General features: G+C 44.8%; 1 protein-coding gene across 4 annotated transcripts in view; it reads left to right on the top strand.

Annotated features, from left to right (window-relative positions):
* The window catches only part of ncm (pre-mRNA-splicing factor nucampholin), a 96,472-nt gene that overhangs the window by 35,846 nt on the left and 38,750 nt on the right, over nt 1–21,876 (top strand). For all 4 annotated transcript variants that reach the window (XM_050193257.3, XM_072285916.1, XM_072285918.1 and 1 more), the window contains 5 exons: nt 2,435–3,187; nt 4,752–4,880; nt 9,997–10,090; nt 10,167–10,295; nt 15,309–15,444. In XM_050193257.3, the coding sequence (XP_050049214.1) occupies nt 2,435–3,187; nt 4,752–4,880; nt 9,997–10,090; nt 10,167–10,295; nt 15,309–15,444 (1,241 nt within the window). The remainder of the gene's footprint in view (nt 1–2,434; nt 3,188–4,751; nt 4,881–9,996; nt 10,091–10,166; nt 10,296–15,308; nt 15,445–21,876) is intronic.

Here is a 21,876-nt window from a genome sequence, read left to right as displayed (position 1 = left end):
AACAACTTGCCACAGGTGGGGAACAATCCCACGTCTTCGCGTTACGTGTGCGATGCACTACCAATTGAGCTACCGCGGCGTCGATTTCCCATCCACTTCCTTGGGTATTTATGTTTTACTACTAGAACTAACCCTGGGAGTGTTAGCCAGTGCCACTACTCGCAAACCTTGGCGGCAGATGTGGAACATCCTTTCTGCCGCAGGCATCACAAGTGCATGATCTTTTTGGGTGAAGGCAACTGGTCAATAAGCCCACACGTGATACCTGAAAACATCAATGTTGCCGGATTCGAAACCCTCGTTATATAATAAACGAGAAGAAAGGGGGTTAACCGTGGGGCCCGATTTGATACCACAAAACATATGATACCACAATGTCCTAGTTGGCATCTACGGTCCAATGGTCAATGCCCTAGCTTTTTACAGTGGCCTGCGTTTCGCCCTTATATAGTCATCAAGGATGAACGCGAACATACTAAAATAATCTTAGGGTAAATGCTCAGACGCGTATCACTTTAGCTTGACTTTGTATTTGCCTTTAGTGTCTCTTTAAAGTATGTAGGTGATGAGCTGCTGGTACCTGAGGTGGTGTGATGTGTACCTTATAATGCATTAGCATTAGGGGTGTCAAAACGTAAAAAAGTGTTTGTGAAGAGTGGGAAGCCAGTCATGTGTGTGTGTGTGTGTGTGTGTGTGTGTGTGTGTGTGTGTGTGTGTGTGTGTGTGTGTGTGTGTGTGTGTGTGTGTGTGTGTGTGTGTGTGTGAGCATGCCCACACACACACACCGACTAACGGTGGTCTGCTCTAGGCCCCCCACCATCAGTGGCACTTTGCTCTTTGAAAGGAAGGACATGTGTCAAGTAAGCTCCTGAACAACACTTTGCAATGTGGGGAACGCAGTTTAAATTTTGGATCCGAGGCCTCAAAGAGGTGCTACGTAATGCTAACACATTTCTCACACATTTGCCGCTAAGTTGCCACTGAACTTTCTTAGTTTTTTAGAATGTGTCTGAAGTTAATTGAAGTAGAATCTTTCTTGTGCATGTGTAACATCATTTTGTAAGAATCAAACATGCGGAAGCCCTGAGATCTTAAGATTGTTTTTGAAGATGCAGGCTGATACTCATGGCTTTTGCATTGGATCTCTTTATTTAAAAAATATATATATATTTTATTTTCTTGTAATTTTAACCAAGTTCTTTCGCCCTTTAATACTACGGTACAAGTAACCTTGGAAATACATGGTTAATGCTTAAAGCACATTTGATGTATCTTGCATGCTCAGCTATTGGTCATGGTTAAAGAAGAGGACTTAAGTAATACATGATGTGCAGCTGTATATTTGTGGTGGTATGCAGTAGTCTGTTACAGTTTGTTTTCATGCGTACCTTGCTTTACCTTGAGGATTATTTTTGTGGACACTTTGCTCCTTTAGGTGCTGGTGTCATCAATATCTCCAGCATTTATTGTATGAGGCTGTCTTTTTTTTAGTTCTGCATGAAGACAGTGTTGCTAAATTTTTTTTATAAAGGTGAATCACTTCTAGTCATTGATGGTGGATGAAATTGTCTTGTGATTGTTAATCCTTTGAATGCGATAGCTTTAAGGAGCCCGTGTCGCAGAAAATCCGGTGTCCCGCGTCGGCGTCCCGCGTTGCTGTTCGGCGTCTGGCGTACCGCATCGGTTCAACAAAAAAAGATTTTCAAACCACACCATACCCAGGCCGTTGATGTGACGCATGGAATTCACTGAACTAATTGAATTTCTCAAACTAAAATACATGGAAAAATCGTAAACTAGGACTTACACACAACCTACAGACATGATAGCTCTCGGTGTGTAATTTGGCTATACGAGAAGACATAATTCTGTTATCCGAAAACTCAAACTAACCCCTTTTGCAGCATTTCTATCATTCACAAATCAGCTGCGGTGTCCGCCATTAGTGTGCGCCGGCGCCTGGGTGTCTTGAGGGCCATGCAGCGGTGCACCCCCATTCCTTGTAATAACTCCAGTTGGTGCACGCCTTCATTGCATCGCGGCCCACGCGAGAGGCACCGTTTCTACCAGAAAGCCTGCCTCCATGCATAGCGTTTGCAGCCAGCATTTCCCGGTGAACATTCAGACTACATATGCTCTAGTCTGGGAAGCGTGAGAAGCAGTCAGGGATCTTTGAATGCTATCGCTTTCCACTCTTAAAGGTGAAGCTTAAGCGTCCCCCAAATTTTTTTAAAGGCCTTGGACGATCTGTCCCCCCCCCCCCCCCTTCCCTTACCCATTAAAAAACTTTCCTGGGTGGTTCCAACAAACCTGCCTCATCAAGTATACTTCGGAGCTGTTAGCAGGGCTTTTTACTGAACTCAGCTCTGCTGCTTAGTAAAATTTGTTTCTCTGTCTTTTCTTTCTCTCCTTGTTTTTTTTTTTTTTTTTTTAGTCCACCAATGAAGGAGGATCGTCGTGGAGTGTCAGATCAAAGTAGTGGCTCTGAGGATGACCATGCCAGGCATATCGACCATGATCGAAGAAAAGAACGCAGACAAGAAGCAGATGTAGACCACAAAAGAGATGATCCTGAAAGACGGCGCAGTGATGGTACTCATGATCGCCAGCGGGATTCTGACCATCATAGAAGGCAGGACAGGGGCCATGACCGGAAACGGGAACATGACAGGAACAGAGACAGAGACCGGAAAGAAAGCCATGACCAAGGTGGTTGGAGAGGGGATCAACACAGGAGGGAAGATCACAAACACAGCCGGAGAGAAGGTCGTAGTGAGAGCTATAGAGACGAGAATCGCAGGAGAGATGATCACAGGAATGATCGGGACCGCAGTCAGAGGGATGAGCAAAAAGATCACCAAAGGGATGATCGAAGAGACGACCGGAGAGAAGACCGAAGAAGTGATTCAAGAAGCGACCGGAGGAGGGATGACCGAAGAGATGATCGAAGGGATGACCGAAGGGGCGATCGAAGAGATGATGAGCAATTGGGTGATCAGAGAACTGACCACAGTGGAAGGGGCGGAAGGGAGGAGGCAGCGGGGACCAAACGAGCACGGAGAAGTTCACCTGACACAGAGGCTGAGCCACCACGGAAGAAGGATGTCATCACTGGGCGTACTGGTGGTGCCTACATACCACCTGCACGCCTTCGCATGATGCAGCAGCAGATTACGGACAAGTCTAGGTGAGCCTAGCAGAGGTGTTGGAAATGAGAGTATCTAATAGTTGTTATTTCATAGAGTACTGAATGAGAGGGTGGTGTGCATTAAATAGTCATGGTCAAATTCTTTATTTACGACTTCAAATGTTTAGTGAGGTTGTAAAAATGCTGCAAGCCATTGCTATAAACTTTAAGACAAAATTTGTTTTCCTAATAGTTTTTTTTCAGTGTGGAACAGTGCAAACAATACACACCATCAGTTAGGTTAAGCTAACCACTACATTTGAAGGCAGTATGGCATGCAGTAATGAAGTAAGAAAAAGATTTGCCACTGGGTTGTGCCTCATGCCTTAATATCTGTTGCTGATTCCTGACCTTATTGCTTTACCTTTGTGGCCCATTGCATTGGACATTATTCCTGCTCAACACATTGATAGAAATCCTTCAAGTTATTGACTTAAGCAGTTTGCAGTTTGTGTGTATGTTTTCATAACCTTTTGGGTATCTGGTGTTTCGAACGTTTCCACCCATTCTGTACGGATTGCTTTTCCAAAGTGCAACAAATTTAATTTCTGTCTAAGTAACACATTAGCAAGCTTTAAATTGGAATGCTATTTAATAGCAATATATTCTTGAATATTTACAAAGCTTTTAAACCTGAAAACTTAAATAATAAGAGGTAGTAGTTAATTATTTAACTCGGATAATTAGTGTTTCACAAGCAACATGGCCGTTTCATTGCTGTCATTGTCACTTTAAGACACCTCGTAATCAACATGAGAGTTTACAAGCAGTTCTTGAATTTCTGCATGATTAAAAGAAATGCATAGGTTTTTTATGCCCATCCACCATGTCGGAAAACAAGACGCGAGCAATGCCAATGGATAAGTTTTTTCGTGCCATCTGTTTTCTGTGTGGATGGTGCAACAGTCTATGGATTTCTTACATTCGCAAATTATCTTGAGAAAGGCAGGGAGTTGTGCAAAAAGTGTGATACTGCTTTACCGAGGCTCAACGACAGGTGTGCATTAGTGCCCAGAGAAGTATATTTGGGCATGACATTTAGAGGGTTAATACCACTGGAATGCAAGGCATGCTGCAAAGAGTTTCAAAATCATGGCTTGCACTCATTTTGTCTGTGGCATGAAATAAGTCTATAGCAGCATCAGAAATGCAGTGCCTAATGGGAGATAACTGTATTGGATTCACATGGGTGTCTTTCTATTATGTTTTGTAGTCAGCAGCTTCAGTTACATTTTTATTCATGACAAGTTCCTTTTAAGTTGTAAACTCTTCTGGGCATTTCTTGTTATATTTTAAATATTTGCCCTTTTCATTTTAGAGTGCACAAAGTTGCTTTAGTCTGAGAGAACTGACATTTGGGCGAATTGGTATGAGTAAATTCTAGAAAATGGCACCATAAAAAATACACGGACATGAAAAGACCCAGTAACATAAGTGCATTTAGTCTGTTGCTTTAGACTTTAGGTAGCGCTGCTGTTCCATGTTTTGAAGGAAATATTTAAAAAATTTGTATGCCTCCTCGGTTGCGCATGTTTGATTTTTATTCTTAATTCTTTGTTTTCAGTGTGGAATACCAGCGCATTGCTTGGGAAGCTCTGAAAAAGAGCATTAACGGCTTGGTAAACAAAGCAAATGTGGGAAACATAGATGTCATAATCAAGGAGCTGATGCGGGAAAACCTTGTCCGTGGCAGGTATGCATTATTTCTTTCCCCACTCCCCTCCTTTATATACTGCAGCCACAATTGGTGCATGGGCAGGGGTATTACAGAATTACAAGATAACAGAAGCTAAAACATCATAATCTTGCATGTGAAAAACATATTGAAAAATGTTATGGAGGATGAAGTGCCCTCCTTCATCCCATTATTAGCAGTGCTGTGGGGGAAATCTACGAAACAACAAAATTCATTCATCCATTAAAGGAGGCCTGAAACACTTTTCAAACTAATCATAAAATGGCCGCTCTAATAAGGGATGTCGTCTTCCAAATATTATGCCCCAAACATTTTTTCAAATCTTTCAGCTAAGTGGAGTAAATCGGGTATTGGCACCAATACCTGACTTTTCTGTCTTTTTGTCTCCGCTGTCGTGCTGGAAGCTACACAGTGGAGAAGCTAAAAGCCCTGCTTAAAGATTCAGTGTTGTGGCAGCAAAAGGGCTTGTCGTGGCTCCCTGTGGCCGCCGCTGTAGACTGTGCTACAGTCAAATCTAGATATAATGAATCGCATGGGATCGCCGAAAATCGTTCGTTATCTTGAAATATCGTTATAAGGAAAAATTTGTGGTTATAAGGCAGTGGACAAACCTAGGAATGAAAGTGACCTACCTTGGCTGTAGACACTTGTGCAGACAAGTGTACTCTCAAATAACCGTTTCACTCACTTCAAAGCTGCTTTATTTGAAGAAATAAATTATTTTCTTCTGGAGCGTGTAGAACGCACAACCGATTAGGAATGCGTCTACATCTTCCATTTTGCGCCATACCTCATCGGGTACGTCATTGCGCTGAGTGATGAAAGTGTGGACTTTGTTCATGTGCACTAAAACATCAATGTTCAACACGGTCTCATCTTCTGTGTTCTGTGACTCGCAGTCGTCTTCCTTCGGGTCGTCATTGTTACTGGAGACGTCGCAAACGCAGTTAACAATCTCTTTGGTTGTCAGGTCTGCTGCCATTAGTGCTGCGCTGTCGCTCTCCACATAGCGAATTTACTTGCATAATGATCGCACCCCTGAATTTTGTCGTCAAAATTCGATTTTTTAAAGATTTCCTGTGTAATGATCGCACCTCGAACTTGCCGTAGCGACATGTCATGTGCCAAGTCTAGCTAATAATGATCGCGCTTACCATCTGCCGAATGCTACGCGAACGACTCAACACAAACCAAGCGGTCTGCACGCACCAAACATTCACGGGAGCAGATGCCCCATTTCATTCCCTTCATCATTTTTCCGCACTTCCATGACAAAAAAAAAAGCTACAACCAAACTAGCCTTTATTATGTGGATGCTTTATAATGGTTGTGGTCAACAGCAACAACAAAGGCGTCTTTCGATTCTTTTCGTCTGTACTCATGGGCACGCAACAAATCGTGAGCAGCAACGATAGTAGCCACGTTTGCACTGATACGTTAGAAGTATACCCTATTCATACACCGACACTTGTAACACAGCTAAGATATTCGCCCACCCTTAGCAAAAACGTGCCGTATTAAGATAGTAGCGAAGACAAACGCCGCAGTTTCCGCAGCATGCCCGTCATGTGTTTCTATGTCACTGGCAGCTAAGCGCGCCTATCTGTTTCTGTCCCCTCAAAGTGGACATGGCTACGTTATTGCCCAAACTTGCCGATATTAACGACATTATTCATTACTGATACGAAAGAAATTGTTTCAATGTACGAAATGTACTCACAGGAAGAAAAAAAATCGCGTTCGTCGCGTTCGGCTTGCTCCGCTGGCCGCCATTTTTGTTTTGGTGTCCCGCACTACATATAGCAGTAGCCGCCTATTTGTTGACCTGTTGCCATCCCGCAGCAAACGCGGGATGAAAATTTTTTTTATTTATTTCCCATGAAATTTTACCCGCATAATGATCGCACTCCTGAATTTGCGTCAATTTTTTTGACAAAAAACTGCAATCATTATGCGAGTAAATACGCTAGTCATCGAAGGAACAGACGGCGGGCAGCAGTTCCGCAGCCTCGGTCCACAAGTCTCCTGGGTTGTTGTTGGTCACCTCCAGGTCATCTTCAAGCTGCATAGGTGCTTTGACAAGCACTGCTTTTCGCCAGCAGTTGCTAATGGGGGACACCTGCAAGTTCCACCAAGCTCCTTTGAGCACTTTAGCTGCCTGATGAATATTGATTGCAGTCGGCTGCTTTAGGCAGACGTTGATAATCAACCGCTGCACAAGATGCTTACGAAATTCTGCTTTCACACTCTTTATAATGCCCTGGTCTAGGGGTTGCAGCAAGGACATGTTGTTTGGCGGCAGAAACTCCAAGCAAACATTTACAATGTGAGCAGAGCAGTTGTCGACAACCAGTAGAATTCTTCAGTCATCCCTCCTCATTTGGTCGTCAAGTTTGATGAGCCACTCGGAAAAGATGTCTCTGGTCATCCAGGCTCATTTGTTGGCGTGGTAGTCGTACGGTAATGACATGACGCTTTTCATGCAGCACCACTTCGCGTACATGCTGATGACGGGCGGTTTAATTTTCTTCGTGCCTATTGCGTTGCAGCAGAGCAGGACTGTCACGCGAAGATGCGACTTCCTCTCTCCTCTGCACTGCTGCCCATTGAAGTGCATCGTCCTGTCTGGCAGGAGCTGTTAAAAACGTGCGGTCTCATCCATGTTGAAAACATCGTCTTCAGAGTACGATTCAGCCACCACTAGAAAATGATCATTGCGCCAGGAATTCGCACCTTCTCTGTCAGCAGCCTTTCCCTCGCCCGAGACTACCTGCCAAGTTATTCTGTTCCTTTGGCAGAAACGAAAAAACCAACCCGCACTGACGTCGAACCCAGTTATTTCAAGTGCATCGGCAAATTCGCGAGCTTTTTTTTCTTTTTTTTTTCCCCCTGGTGAAGCTTGACAATCTTGTCTCGGTCTTTCAAATTGGTCGCAACGGTCAATGGGGAAATGCCACGCTGTCTGCACACGTCGATTTGCTTTTTCCCTGCGCCAGTTTCCTGCAATACGTCCAATTTGTCCTGCAGCGAAAACTGCCTTTGCTTCTTCTTGGTGCCCTCACTAGCTGCATTCATCGTTGGATCTCGCGAGACCATCGCCAAACCTTCATCGTGAAGTTCTTGGTGAAGTTTGCGGTGAAGCAGTTGGCACTCTAGATGATGATAGCTACTTCACTCGCAGTTTCTGTTTCACGCAAGAGTTGCAGCGCTTTTACTTTTAGCCGAATTCGTAATACTGATGTTCCTCGGTTATAAAGGGGAAAGTAAAGTACATGCGTTATTCTGATATATGCGCTGTATTGAAATTTGTAGTTCTGAATTATTTTTACATTGAAAATATGGGCCATCTGGCGGGGATATTTAAGATATTTGTAAATTTGAGAAAAATGTTAATGTGGGGTTCATAGTAACGAGGTTTGACTGTACACAGCATGCCGCTGCCATCGAAGACCACATGCAGCAGGTGCAGTACAAAGCTGAAATCATTTTTCTTCTTTTTCAGTTTGCTGAAATGAGAGAATGCGATTTTTCACTGTTTCTGACATAAAATTGTAAATTTCCGGCGGCATGCAGTGTAATAATATTTGGCTCACATATTCACAGCAGCTTCTACAGCTGATTGGCATTGTTTTCTTATCCGGTTTAAGAAGTGTTTCAGAGCCCCTTTGACAAGAAAACGAGTAAAAGGAAAAAGAAAGTTTACTTCCTTATGGCATGTTTTGAACCTGGGCTATACATAGTGGCCAGATGTGGTTGACAGTCCAGTGTGGTTACCACAAAGATATATTGCCACATACTTACATGGTGTGATGTGTATGTGATACATGCAGCCTCAGACACGCCTTGGAGACAATTGCAAATATTAAACTTTGTCGAACCCAGGTTAAATGGAGCATTTGGTTCAGCCCAGAATGGGAAATGTCAATGATGAACAAATGTATAAAGCAAAACGGATCAGTGGCGGGGGTGGGGGGTGTTCCAGAGGACTTGTACTATCAAATATTAGTATCAGTACTGCGATAGGCAAGTAGGTGCCACAGCTAGACTTCCTACTTTTTTTTTAACTAGAAAATACCCATTGCTTAAAAGAAATTTCCAATTCAGTTTCTAAAAAACTGTAGTTTTGTGGCACTTTTGGCACATAAATATTTCTTCCCAATAGTGATCAGACAAATGCCTTTCTCGAAACATTAGCTCAAGTCTGAAGTTTCATTTTTTAGCGCACAGTCCACTGTTCATCACTTCTAGCCTCTTATCTTCCCCCAAACCCATTTTCTTTGGATTTCTCCTCAACGGGTGTGATGAAATGTTACCAGTGACGGCGACCATGAATTTATTGCAGGAAATCATCTCTTTTTCATATTTGTTTCTGAGCAAGGCTGACCTGAGGTGCCTTAAATGATGTTTGCATGAGGAGGTTTCTGGCTGTTCAAGGAATCCTCACCAGGTTTGGGCATTGCAAACAAGAACAACACGTAGATCATGTCGTGGCGATCGTGTCTGCAAAGTATGAAACTGCTGTGTTGTACAAAAGCAAATGAAATTTCAAGTAGGCCGTGCACCCTTCCTCTTGAGGGAGTCTCACTATGAGGGAGAGAATCAACGTCACACGCACAAATGCCTCTAAGCAGGATGAACTTCTTGCGACATCACTAGCCATGGCAAGTTACTTTGATTAATCATCCAATACGGAACGTGCAATATGGCTATTAGAAGTGCGCCACATAGTAAAAAAAGGAAGAGAAGAAAAAAAAGGGAGGTCGGGCTCATGTGAATGTGGAGTCGTTCCGGTATGGTAGAAAGTATGAAAGGAACACCTTTTAGGTGCTAGTCTAGGCAAAGGGGTGGAGTGTCTTTGTTTACAGTCACACTTGCCTCCTAGTGGCATGGTAGCAAGATGGTTCAATTTCTTGTACCTCCTCCAAAAATGAACTTACTTGAAAAATTATTTCATTAAAGCGCACCCAAGACGGCAACCAAAATTTGCAATGGGGCCTGGTGAGGGGCCCTTTAAAGCATCATGCTAGTTGTCGTCATCAAGGTACTACATAATAATTAAAGTTACCAGTGTGTCTTATGACCTCATTATTGCAACATTGATGTGCTTCTGCAGGGGCCTTTTGTGCCGCACAATCATGACTGCTCAGGCAGCATCACCCACCTTTACGCATGTTTATGCAGCAATGGTAGCAGTCATAAATACTAGGGTAAGCCTACTTATTCTAAGGTTTTTCCGGTGAATTACAGGCTGCCTATTTGCTAACTATGTACATTGATTTTCAGTTTCCCCAGACAGGGGAGCTTATACTGAAAAGACTGGTGATCCAATTCCGACGGTCATTCAGGCGAAATGACAAACTTACTTGCATGGCTTCAGTGCGTTTCGTTGCACATCTTTTGAACCAGCAAGTGGTGAGTGTTGTGGCTTTTATTCACTACAATTAACAAGCGAGTGTAGGCTTTTTGTGGCACAGGTACATTGTTTATTCGCATTAAAATGCTGCTTTCGCGAGCATCCTGTGCCAAGGAAAGCAGACAGTATTAAGATACAACGTATTGCAAACGAAGGCCAATAAATACCTTTTCTTTCTTTAACGTATCATTTTGAGCGGAAGGCACTGTCACTTAAAACATACAATCTGATTCAGTCCTTCTTAATTTGCTTCGTTGTGTCTTTATGCTTTAAGAGGTCGCAGCATTGCAGCGATGAATACTGCTCAGCAATCTTGTTCGTGACCTTGCTGGCTGCATGTTAGACGAGCATTGACGTGATTTTGAGCTAGAATCCTTATTTTATAGAATAATGTACTTGACACCATTTTGTCTTTCATGCAGTTTCTCCTCGTGGTAGCAACAGATTTGTCATGACATCGTAGGACTTCTGGGTTTGAGGACACTGTTTTGGCTCCTACAATAACCAGTTTATAAAAGTACTTTTTATCTGACATTTTTTTTTTTTTTTATCTGCAACACCGTACAGTAGCACCTCATTGATACGATCTCGTAACGTACAACTTTCCGGTATAAACGTTCGCGATCGAGAACACAAAAAAATTACCCAATTGAGCTATGCTTATTTTTTCCATTATTTTTTCCAATTTATACGTTCTCGGAAAGCACGATCTTTCGCCACCAACGATCAATACATCACCAAACGTAATACGTTTTTCGGCCGTTAGATCATATGTAAACAAGAAAATGCATGAGGCATGTGTGATTGAGAAGAGTAGCCACATACCCCAGCAACTTCAGTGCAATACTTGCCCGACCGTTTCACGTCGAAACACCGGCATGCACTCAGTTTCTTATTCCAATACCAGCAAATCACCTCCCAGGTTGTCGCACGCTACGTTCGCCGCTGTCGCCGTCAAACCTATTGTGATAAGCATCTTCACCTATCTTTTTCACAGCGTGTGGTGCCGTTGGAAGCCCACTGTATGCTTTTAAATGCACCGCCATTCACTGCTGCAGACTGCGATTATATGGTACCATGGAGTTTCTAAATAAATACCCTAGGGGGAAATGTGATGCTAGTGTCTACGGGGGTTCTCCTGAGCGTTGCCTCAACCTACATGGAAATGATGGGAAGTACAGGCTTCAGATTGGCTTTGATCTTTTGACTAGCAGTGTTTGCTTGCGGCGCAGTAAACGAAGTTTACTGCAGTGTCTTATATAATGCACAACATGGTACATAAACTTTGTATGCCTTTGAGATTGAAGCACGGTTTACTATGGTTTACACCAGGACACACCAGGGTATGCATTCTTGTGCAATTCTGTTCCTGATTTAACGCCAGAGAATAATTATTTATTTTTACAGCAGCAATAACAACTATGCATGTACTTATATAAAGATACTCATCAAGTATTTATGGAAATAAGAAGTTTGTATTGTGAGAAAGTATTGCGCCCTTGAGGAATGCTTCAAGTGTCGTTTGCTATGGCGATTGCTCGCTGCGAACGTGACTTTTCTCGCAGACGACAGGCACTTGCAAACTCTCTCACTCTTTCAAAAGGCTGCGTCGGCTGTCACGATTGCTGCACATCTTCAAGTACTTTTAAGCACACCTGCTGCACTGCTAGCAGGGATGCTTCAGGCCTCCTACGAGTATGCTTCATTTTATTTTATGTTGACGTACCGTTTCCGAAGCGTTGCGGCATGGCTTTGCACTTACCCTTTTTGCGACACTAGACTACAGCCAGAAGCAGCAACCTTTCCTACCGCAAGTAATTTTGTGTTCTCAAAGTCCTAAAACAAGCATTTCAATGAGCACTTAAATGAGCAATGCGTAATGAAGCCCTCAATAAAATTTGATTGTCAAGCCACTAGAAGTACAACTGTCTATGTCTTGTATCAGTAGTGCCTTCTTTTTCCTATTCTCAAGTTTCACAAAGCACGTAACACTACAGCACCAACCTAACACACTTAACAAACCAAGGTCCAAACGGTCAAAACATGTTCTTTCAACCCTTACGATGCCATCGCTTTCTGGCCAGGGCTTCGACACCACACCGCGACACAAACATCGTCCTAGCTGCTGACCCAGAGCACTATCGCCACTTGGAGCAATAGAACAAAGGCAGATAGCTTTGCATTGCACTGTCCCACTGCAGATTATCGCAATGGCGATTGGAGCGAAACCAAAACTGCCAAAAAATACTTGTAGACTAGTTTGCCAGTCAACAGAATGCCAATCCGTAGCGTGTTCTTCCCATTATTCCCATGATGGTTGAACGATCGCAGCGCCAGATTTCCCTCTAGTTATACTAATATGAAACTCTATGTATGGTACGTTTTCCAGCCGTGAGATCCCATGTAAACAAGAAAAGGCGCGAGGCTTGCACCATAGAAAATGATAGCCGCCCACCGCATCAGCTTCTTTGCAATATTCACCCGCCTGTCTCATGTTGAAACGCGCTATTACACATGATATGCAGTTCAGCGCGTTGCCATAGTCATGCGTGTGCTTTTGATTTCCAAAGCATAGAATGAAACGTGGGTGTCTAATAATACTATACCAACTGCAGTTTTAAACAATAATTATGCTCTAATAACAGTTGACTCACATACTCTTAATCTCGCAGAATACATCCGAAGTACCAAGATTTCACCGGCAGGCCTCGCCACTTACTGGTTTTTGACTTTCTTTGCCAATTTAAAATTATAATTCCTACTTAAATCGTGAAAGTGTGCTGGATTCTTTCACTGTAAATCATGGTAATTTCATTTCTAGCAACGTCTCGCAATACATTCTGGCCAGTTTTCAGTCTCTTTAAAATGCTACATAGTAATAGGAAAACAAAACTTGTGCCTTGGGCCTTCGAGTCCCACCAGCTCAACATGCAGCAGCGTCTCATGCCTCATGCTACAGTGATTCGCACAACGCTTTGCCTTACTTTAAAGTCAACTATAGTTGTGTCTGTCAATTTTTTTAGCTACTTCGAATGGTATATTTTCCCGGTTAGTGTGTTTTGTTTTCTTTTTTTTTTCGTTTTTTATCGAAACGTATGAACGAGGTCCTACTGTATTTGCACTGGTTAACGTAGGAAATTGTTACTGATTGTCGTGAATTATATAATATTCTCTAATTAACCTGTAACTCATTCTCTAAGGGGAGAGCTTGCAGTTGCAGAATTGAGGCTTATCAGTGCTAAAGCAATGCACAATAACAAAATATTTGACCTCGAAGTCTGCCACAAAATAATTTGTTCTACATATCTCTGTTTTTCAAAGCAAAAGAGAGGCACTGTTGCAAAATTATGCATGAAGCATCAATCCATTTGCTGCAATTACAACTTGGTTTTAACAAAGGCACATAGACAACATAAGTGAACCTCAATAAAGATGGAGGAAGGAAAAAAAAACTGAAAGGCCCTACCCCTCTGTGCGCTTGGAGAAAAGTGTGGAGAAAGTCGAGTAGTATTCTGCTGTAGCAGCCATGTTGTTGAGGCACAATGGCGGTTTTGTTGTGGTGGTGTGTGTTCATGCGTGTGCTGCCCCGTAGTTCTCGTATCGTGGCATGTGTGCAGGATTGCGATAGTCTCTGTGTTTTGTTCCTCCTCTGTGTTATCTGGACCATGCTCACCCGGCTGTTGTGGCCACGTGGGACTGGAAGGAATTAGTGTGAAACGAGCACACATGCAACACCGTACACCACATACCACTCCACGGATGAAGGACGATCTGGGAATATATTTCCCTTGTTTGGTGGATTCATGCTAACGTGTCATCAGACTGAAACCACTATGCTTCAGAACATGCGCGATAAACGCCTTGCAGGTCAATAACAGCTCCGACATTCCTGCTTTTCACAGCAGACGATACATTTGTGGCATGTAAAACAGCCACGTGGAAGAAAAAGAAATGCCTAAGGTGAATAATTAAGGGACGAACCCTCCTTACCGCAGATCTCTTATCTGTGTGCTCTAGGGGCACAGGGAAGTAAAGGCTGACAAATGCAATGCAAGAGTGAACATGCCTCGGCAGAAGAACGTACACCTGCATGCTCATCAAATGTCTGATGGTCGCACATAGGCCTGGTCAGCACACTAGCCGCACACATACGCGATTAATGTTCGGCACCGTAGAACTTCCTTTACGTGAAGGTTCACTTACTGTGAGAACAATGTACCTCAGGTCGCAGTCGGTGTACTTAAACGCGTAACTATGTTCTCTGCTGCCCTCTTCATCGGTGCACCATGGCTGGTCACATCTCCGCAGTGCGTGGCTACTTGAAACTTGTTCAATAAAGCAAAACGATTCCTATAATGCCACGACCAGCGTGCATGTTTGTTCTCATAAACTGCAGATGGGCTAGCCATAGGTCGTGATGTGCGTAAAGTGTACTGTCCGTCATCGCCTTTGCAGTCTTGCAGTGCAATAGAATGCACAGATTTATTTTCGGAAAAGCCGGCAAAAATAGCGGAGGACCGGCTCACAGCTTAACTTGCAGAGTTCATTATAAACTCATTTCAGTGCTAGAGTACAATACTCGAATGCAATTACTTAGGCAACGGTATCACGATGGTATATACAGTGATTGAATCCGTTGGTTGGATCACTATAGCGTGCACACGTTTGCACAGCCCGGTGTAGTTGTGCATCCAAGGCGAGAAAAGTAAAGAGAGGGGAATCTGCCCCGACAAGATGGCAGAGTAACGACAAGTTCCGGCATCACTGAGCTTCACAAAGAGGGATGTCAGAGCTCTCCTTTGCTTCCATATCAATAAACAATGAAAAGAATGAGCACCCATTCTCATTGAAGTTTGCATATCATTATATAAGAAAAATTTGTATTCCCATAATGGTTGAACAATTTCGGTTTGAGACTGCCCTGTGGTACTATTTGTTTTGAACTCTGTGGCATGTCCTCTTTGTGTCAGTATTTTACAATTTTTTTTTCCTTCACTTTTAATTCTTTTCAGGCTCATGAAGTATTGGCCCTGGAAATCTTGACACTCCTCCTTGGAAACCCGACCGATGACTCAGTGGAAGTGGCCGTGGCATTTCTAAAGGAATGTGGCATGAAACTGACTGAGCTTACACCAAAAGGAATCCATGGTTAGCTATTGAACTCTAGAAAATATTAAGGGGCCCTCACCATGTTTTGGCATTGCAAACAGACAAATCTGATGCAAAGATCACAATGGTGACAATCATGTCTGTAAAGTATTACACCAAATGTGCGGGGAAAACAACTGAAAATTAAAACATAAGTCTGCATCTTCAGGGGACTCTCCCTGCCAGCAGAGGTTATGTCAGGCACATGGCACTTCCATGTCACATGCATAGATCCTGCAGTGCACAAGTAGCCAGCATAACTGCAAATAATTTCGGGATTCCCATGAAACCTAGAGCTTGCAAAACTACCTCTATAAGTGTGCCTATAATGAACAAAGAAGGGAGGATAAATAGGGTGGGTGGGTGGAGGCAGGGGTAATGATGTAAATTTCTCATGGGCCCTCTGCTCTGATATGAGGGAAGGCCACTTGTGGATACTGGTTGAGGCAATAGCCTCTACCGCTGGGTGAGCAGCTCACCTTCTTGCACCGTCACCTCACAACATTTAATTTCATTCGATCTCAAATTCTTGCCATGGTGTGCTCCCTTAGGTGATGCCTTCACACCATCACCGTGTTAGTGTGGATAGGCAATCGGCTGCACACACTGAAATATACACAGCAGGCACTTCACCGTGAGCGACATGGGCTGTGTGTGTGATGAAACACACTGACTGCAGTGAATTGATAATATAGTCGAACCTCGATATATCGAACAGCGCGGTGATCGCGAAATAGTTCGATATAGCTAGAATTCTATATATCAAATCACATAAAAAACTCTTCGAAAACTTCTGCAAATCAATGAATGAACCAAGGGCGCAATCGGGGATCATTGTTCGGAGCGTGTGTTCGGTTGCGCCGCGCTCAATTGGCCTAGGCCGCGCCGACTTTGTCAGCCGTAACCTCACAGTCGATTGCGCCGCACGCAATTAGCCTAGGCACTGCCGACTTCATCAGCCGTGCGAAGTCGGAGCGACCTAGGGCAAATGTGTGCTCCGAACAACAAACTCTGATCGCGCCCCTATTGTGGTGCAGGCAATACGCACTTGAAGCTTCACACAAAGTATTTATTTATTTGGCTGAAAGTACAGCAGCAGTGTAGCCTGCTTATTGGCAGCCATGTGCTTAAACATGGAGTGCTCAACATAGTCTAAACGATCCACAAGCGATAAGCTAGTGCCATAGTAGTGGCCTAGAAGGGCCAAAGTACCTACAGCACCAGTTGAAGTCGGTAGGGAGGCAACATCTGCGCTTGAGGGATCAACCTCGTCAGTGTCTTCGTTTGGCCGCTACTTCTGCTGCGATCTCCAAGTCCGTCAATCAAAGCATTTTGAAACACTGTCAATAACAAAGTATTAAGTGGCGTCTGCCAAAGCGTCTATGAGTGAGCCCAGTGAGCGCACACTGTCGCGCATCTTTGTGGACGCAAACCGCCAATCCTTGTGAGGCACGGCAGGCGCAAAGCACGACACCAAGGAAGAGTCAGTGCGGCAAATGTAATGCGTCGTTGACATTGTCCAGAGAAGGCGTTGCATTGTCGAACTAGCCAAGCCACCATGTGCGTATGCCGCTACGTTCAAATGGCACCCTCGGCGCGATCTCAGTGGTCAGGAACGCCCATCGCGCGACTGCTATCTTCGAGACTGTTGCGGGAAAGCTCACCCCCTGTCGACAGAGCGCACGTGGTCTGGGATGGCGGAGTGTGATATATCCGTCTTACGTTCGACCCCGTTTGAAATAAGATATAAAAAATGCATGCGATTTTCAAGGTGATATAGAAAGTGTTCGATATACACAATAATTCGATATATCTGTGTTCGATATATCGAGGTTTTACTGTAGTATTTCTGTCAAGTGCCACCTCGTGCACAGATGAGGTTAGTTGCATAACCTCTAAGCTACACGCATGCAAATATATATAGTAGAACCTCGATTTAACGAAGTTGTATTTGCAGCAAAAAAACTTCGTCAAATGGCGAATTTCGTTGATTCGACGTGTTAAAGTTTCAGCAGTAAAAATAATTTTACAAATGCCCAGAATATTTCTGGTGGACAGTATCTTGTCAGTAATCACTTATTAACAAATCGCAAGAACGTTGGGCCATAATAGCGTGGTTATGAGCACCAGCACACTTGGCGCAGATCATTTCGAGAGCAACGCATCCACGTGGCTCATAGCACTTGAGATTAGCGTTTTGCATTGTGCGGTGCCGTAAATTTTGGATGCCATGGCTAACCACGTTTAGTGTACGCAACTGGGCATTACGTCTTCAGATTCAAAACAGAAGTGCTGAAAGATACGTATATTTATTCTGCGAAAAAATAAGGGCACAATTTTGCCTGCTAGGTGAACCATCGATTGTGATAGCAAATATGTAGACAGCTATACGAAATAAGGTTATCTTCTATAGAAATTTGCAAGCATTAGCTTACTATCTAAATTAACAAGTATGGTGTCGGCACGCGCAGACAAACATGAACACATCACACTCGATGACCGCGGACACTCGCTGTCAAAATGCTGGTGTGAGGAAGTGCAGCAGCGAGCAAGATGACCTTCATGCTCTGTATTACTTCAACACAAACTGATGAGCGAGAGCGCAGCATGCCCAAAGGTATGAGCCGCCGTTGCACCCAGACACAGCCCGCGACGCAGGTGGTTCTCAAGATAAGGTGCGCACGGCCACGCAGTGCACAGTTGCTACCAGAGTACAACGCCGCCACCCCCCTCCGTCCCCTCCCCCTGGCGTCATGCGTTCGATGGAAGATGACATGTTTATTTATTATTATTATCTCCAAGATATGCCACGTGGCCAGCATATGGACATTCATGCACCACTACAGCAAGGGTAGAGAGAGAGTGATTGTGAAGAGGAAGAGGCGCTATTTTCTGCAGCTCTTTAGGGATCACGACTCAGCCAGCACCTTGGGGAAGAGGAGGGGGTCATAAAGACGAAAGAAAAAAGAGCGAGAAGGCCGAGGCGATTGCAAAGCTCTGTACCATTAGGTACCACTGTCAGCCGTAGCTATGCAGCGCGTTCACAATTTACACGACAGCTCCTTGTCCTCCAGGAACGTAAGAAGGTGCCTGAAGGCTGAGCCGTGTGCCGGCCGGGCAACAGCAGCTGGGATGCCGACACCGCTGGGAGTCCGAGGCATCGGAATGAGATGTGGGGAGAAGTCCTCTCTTTGGAGAATGCGGGACAGGAACAAAGTAGCTGGTCGATTGTTTCGTCGTCGCTGCACGCTGAGCAGGCCGGGGATGAAGCCAGGCCTTTGCTGTATCTCCGGGATGCCGTCCAAGAGCAGCCGATCCAGAGCCGTAGCAGGAGAGACTGCTCCTGCCTTGTAAGGCCGCGTTCATGAAGCAGACGAGGAGGGTGACCGCTGGCAACGCGCCAATCCAGGTGGAAGACCATTACAGCGATGCTGGCTGGTACAGTGGCATGGTGTGCTGCCTTTGCCAGTGCGTCAGCCTCCTCGTTGCCCTGGACGTCGACATGAGAGTGGAGCCGCTGCAGCAACAGCTACAAGCCACCAGAAACAAGGGTGCAAAGCTTTTCCGCCAGCAGGGCAACGCCAAGGTCGGCGGTCTCAGGCCGATAAAGAGCTAGGAGTGCCGCTCGCGAGTCACAGAAGATCACAACCGGAGAAACCGGGGGGTCCTTCGCTAGCATGTCCGCAGCCAGATGGAGGCCAGCCACCTCAACAGCGATGGAGCTTGCCGCAAAAGGCAGCCGGCACACTCCCGAGCGCCGAAGGGCAGGGATCACGCAGCAGGCAGTGGCAGATGTGGAGTCTGCATGGACCGAGCCATCCATGTAGATGTGGAGATGTTCGTCCAGGCGGTCCTTCTATAGGAACAATGCGCAGGATGGGGATCACCTTTTCGTGAGGCCTTCCTGCGTAGTGGAGACCTCCAATGGCTGATGGTGCGCAGGAGGTTGGGTGGGATGGCTAGCGTTGGAGGACGGGCTACAACATCCTCGTATAGCTGACACAAGCTGCCCATGCATGAGTGAGGTCGGCTCCGCAACCTTGAAAGCAGAGGCACGGTACGATGTAGTCTGTCAATGATGTAGTCTGTCAATGTGATGACAGACCACGATGTAGTCTGTCAATGTGATGGAGGCCATGCTGTAGGAGCAGCAGGGACAGCGGCCAAGTCTAGGCCTCGGCTAGGGTGGCAGCAATGTGCGAGGTCCCTGGCAAGCCAAGAATCATCTGGATGGCTTTCCGGTGCTGAAGCTCCAGGCGCTCTACGTGAACCCATGGGAGGGCCACGAGAGGGAGTGCATAAAGAAGCCTTGACGTAGCTGCAGCGGTGTATAGACAGATACCCCATTGTGGTGTGCATCCTCTGCCACAGATTAGCAGACGGCCGACTGCCTTCTGCAGTTGAACGATGAGTGCCTTGGCAGCTGGCGCCCACGAGAGCTAGTGAACAATCTGCAGGCTCAAGTAGGTAACAACCAGCTTCCATGGTATCCGGTTGCCGCCCAGTACCATCGGGACTATTCGTCTGTGTATGCCCATGCTAGGGTGGACGAGAAGGGCCTACATCTTTGAGGACGATACGGAGAGGCCCACTGTCTGCATTCGTGTAGTGCTACAACCAGTTGTGTAAAACAGAAAGGCAGTTAACAGAATGCCGACCAAAATGGTGTTGTCGAATGGCTTAGGTGCAGCAACACCATTTTGGTTGGTTAATCCCTTTGACAATAGCATTTTCGTAGGCGTTCTGCTGTCTTTCTAATATGAATCTACTTCCCAAACAGACGAGATGTCATCCAATCATTTGATTTCATTCTGTGTAAAACAGGCTTAAATGCTTTCTGTGATGTGCTGGAAAATCAAAGCAGCAATAAAATTGAAGTGCTTGTAGTAAACAAAGGGTGCACAATAATCATTCATCGCTTGCTCACTACATGCACTCACTGATTTTATTAAGCGCAAAGACTACAGCACAAGGACAAGTGTGCAAGGCCAGTATTTGTGACTGCTACAACCGTGGAACAGTCTTTAGAGGATATGCACACTGTACACACACATTTAAACACATAGCGGCTAGCAAATAATGTGAGTGGCAATCTGCTTTTTGTGGTGCGCCTAGTTTCTTCCAAGTGATGATGATTCTGCTTGATCTTGCAAGCACTAGCAAAAAATTTCTGTAGGGCCTTTAATGGGTGTGGAAATGTCGGCGACTATGCCAATGCATAGCCAGGTTATGCATATATCTAGGTGTAGTAGATGTAACTGCAATATAACGAAGTATTTAACTTTTTATAACTTCTTGTCCATTGAACACCATGTACCTATTTAGAATCTCAATATAACGAAGTGTGTTTGTATGTGATTTCAATATAACGAAATTTCGCTGCCGCCGCAAAGGAATGCCAAGACAATAAATGGAAACTTCCGCAGATGCAGGCAGTCAAATGATTGAATTACAAGTGGCGCTTGCAAATGCACCTTTCAAATCATGCTCCACGCAACAAGAGTGACCACACAAGTGTAGCCGCATCATGTTCCGTATAAAGTCCAAGTGTGATAAGATCCTATCGTGCCCCACACACTGTGTGCTTTAGGTGCGAGTAAAAGTTAGTGAGGGTGAGACAAGAAAGATGGTGGCTTCACAAGTGCCACCTTCCCGCGTGAGCAAAGGCAAAGAGGGTAAGGAGAGCGAGCTCGTGGTAACGCGATCACACAAAGTAGCTCACCGAGAGGGGGGGCGGGTAAGGTGGCGCGTGTCTCGGCTGCGGTTGATCATGTCTGTAAGCGAGGCTGAGCGCATACACAGCCACACACCCTGCTTTAGAGATAATCTGTTGCGTGTGCAAAGAGTGGGCATCCCGAGAGGGTGTGTCACTTTGTGAGCTGTCTTCCCGCACGTTTAGTATTGGAGGTTCCATAATCTCGAGTTTTGATGCGCCATATGATTGAGAGCCATATGAAGCGTTCGCTCCTCGCTGCCGGCGCTTTTCCTTATAGAATCATCCCAGTGCGGGCGATGCTATCCAGCCGCGGGGGTAAATAGCACGCGAAAGCGTGGCTGGGTTGATTTAATTCGTACCCGAATGTGAAGATATTGTCGACGTACGTGGCATGAAACCGTATCATTCGTCGTCGACTCCTAAATTTATCAAAATGAATTGTTTTCTCATTCAAATTTGCTTTTTTCTATTTCCTGATAATTTAGAAAATTTTGCAGTTCCTTTCCGTGTAAGGAACATAGATCGGCGACTGTACTTATTTGCATGAAATGTCCAATTTCAATATAACGAAGCAAATTGCCGATTTTACGGACTTCATTATATCCAGGTTTAACTTAATACCAAAAAGTATTAAAGTAGAATCTTGTTAATGCGTTCTGGATTAAAACATGCGAAAAAACTTACTAACCGGGAATATGTACAATCCGAATTTAATA

This window comes from Dermacentor andersoni, chromosome 1 (assembly GCF_023375885.2).
Source record: "Dermacentor andersoni chromosome 1, qqDerAnde1_hic_scaffold, whole genome shotgun sequence".
In the NCBI taxonomy this organism is placed as follows: domain Eukaryota; kingdom Metazoa; phylum Arthropoda; class Arachnida; order Ixodida; family Ixodidae; genus Dermacentor; species Dermacentor andersoni.
The sequence above is the reverse complement of the archived record's forward strand: the minus strand, read 5'-3'. Positions and strand labels throughout refer to the sequence as shown.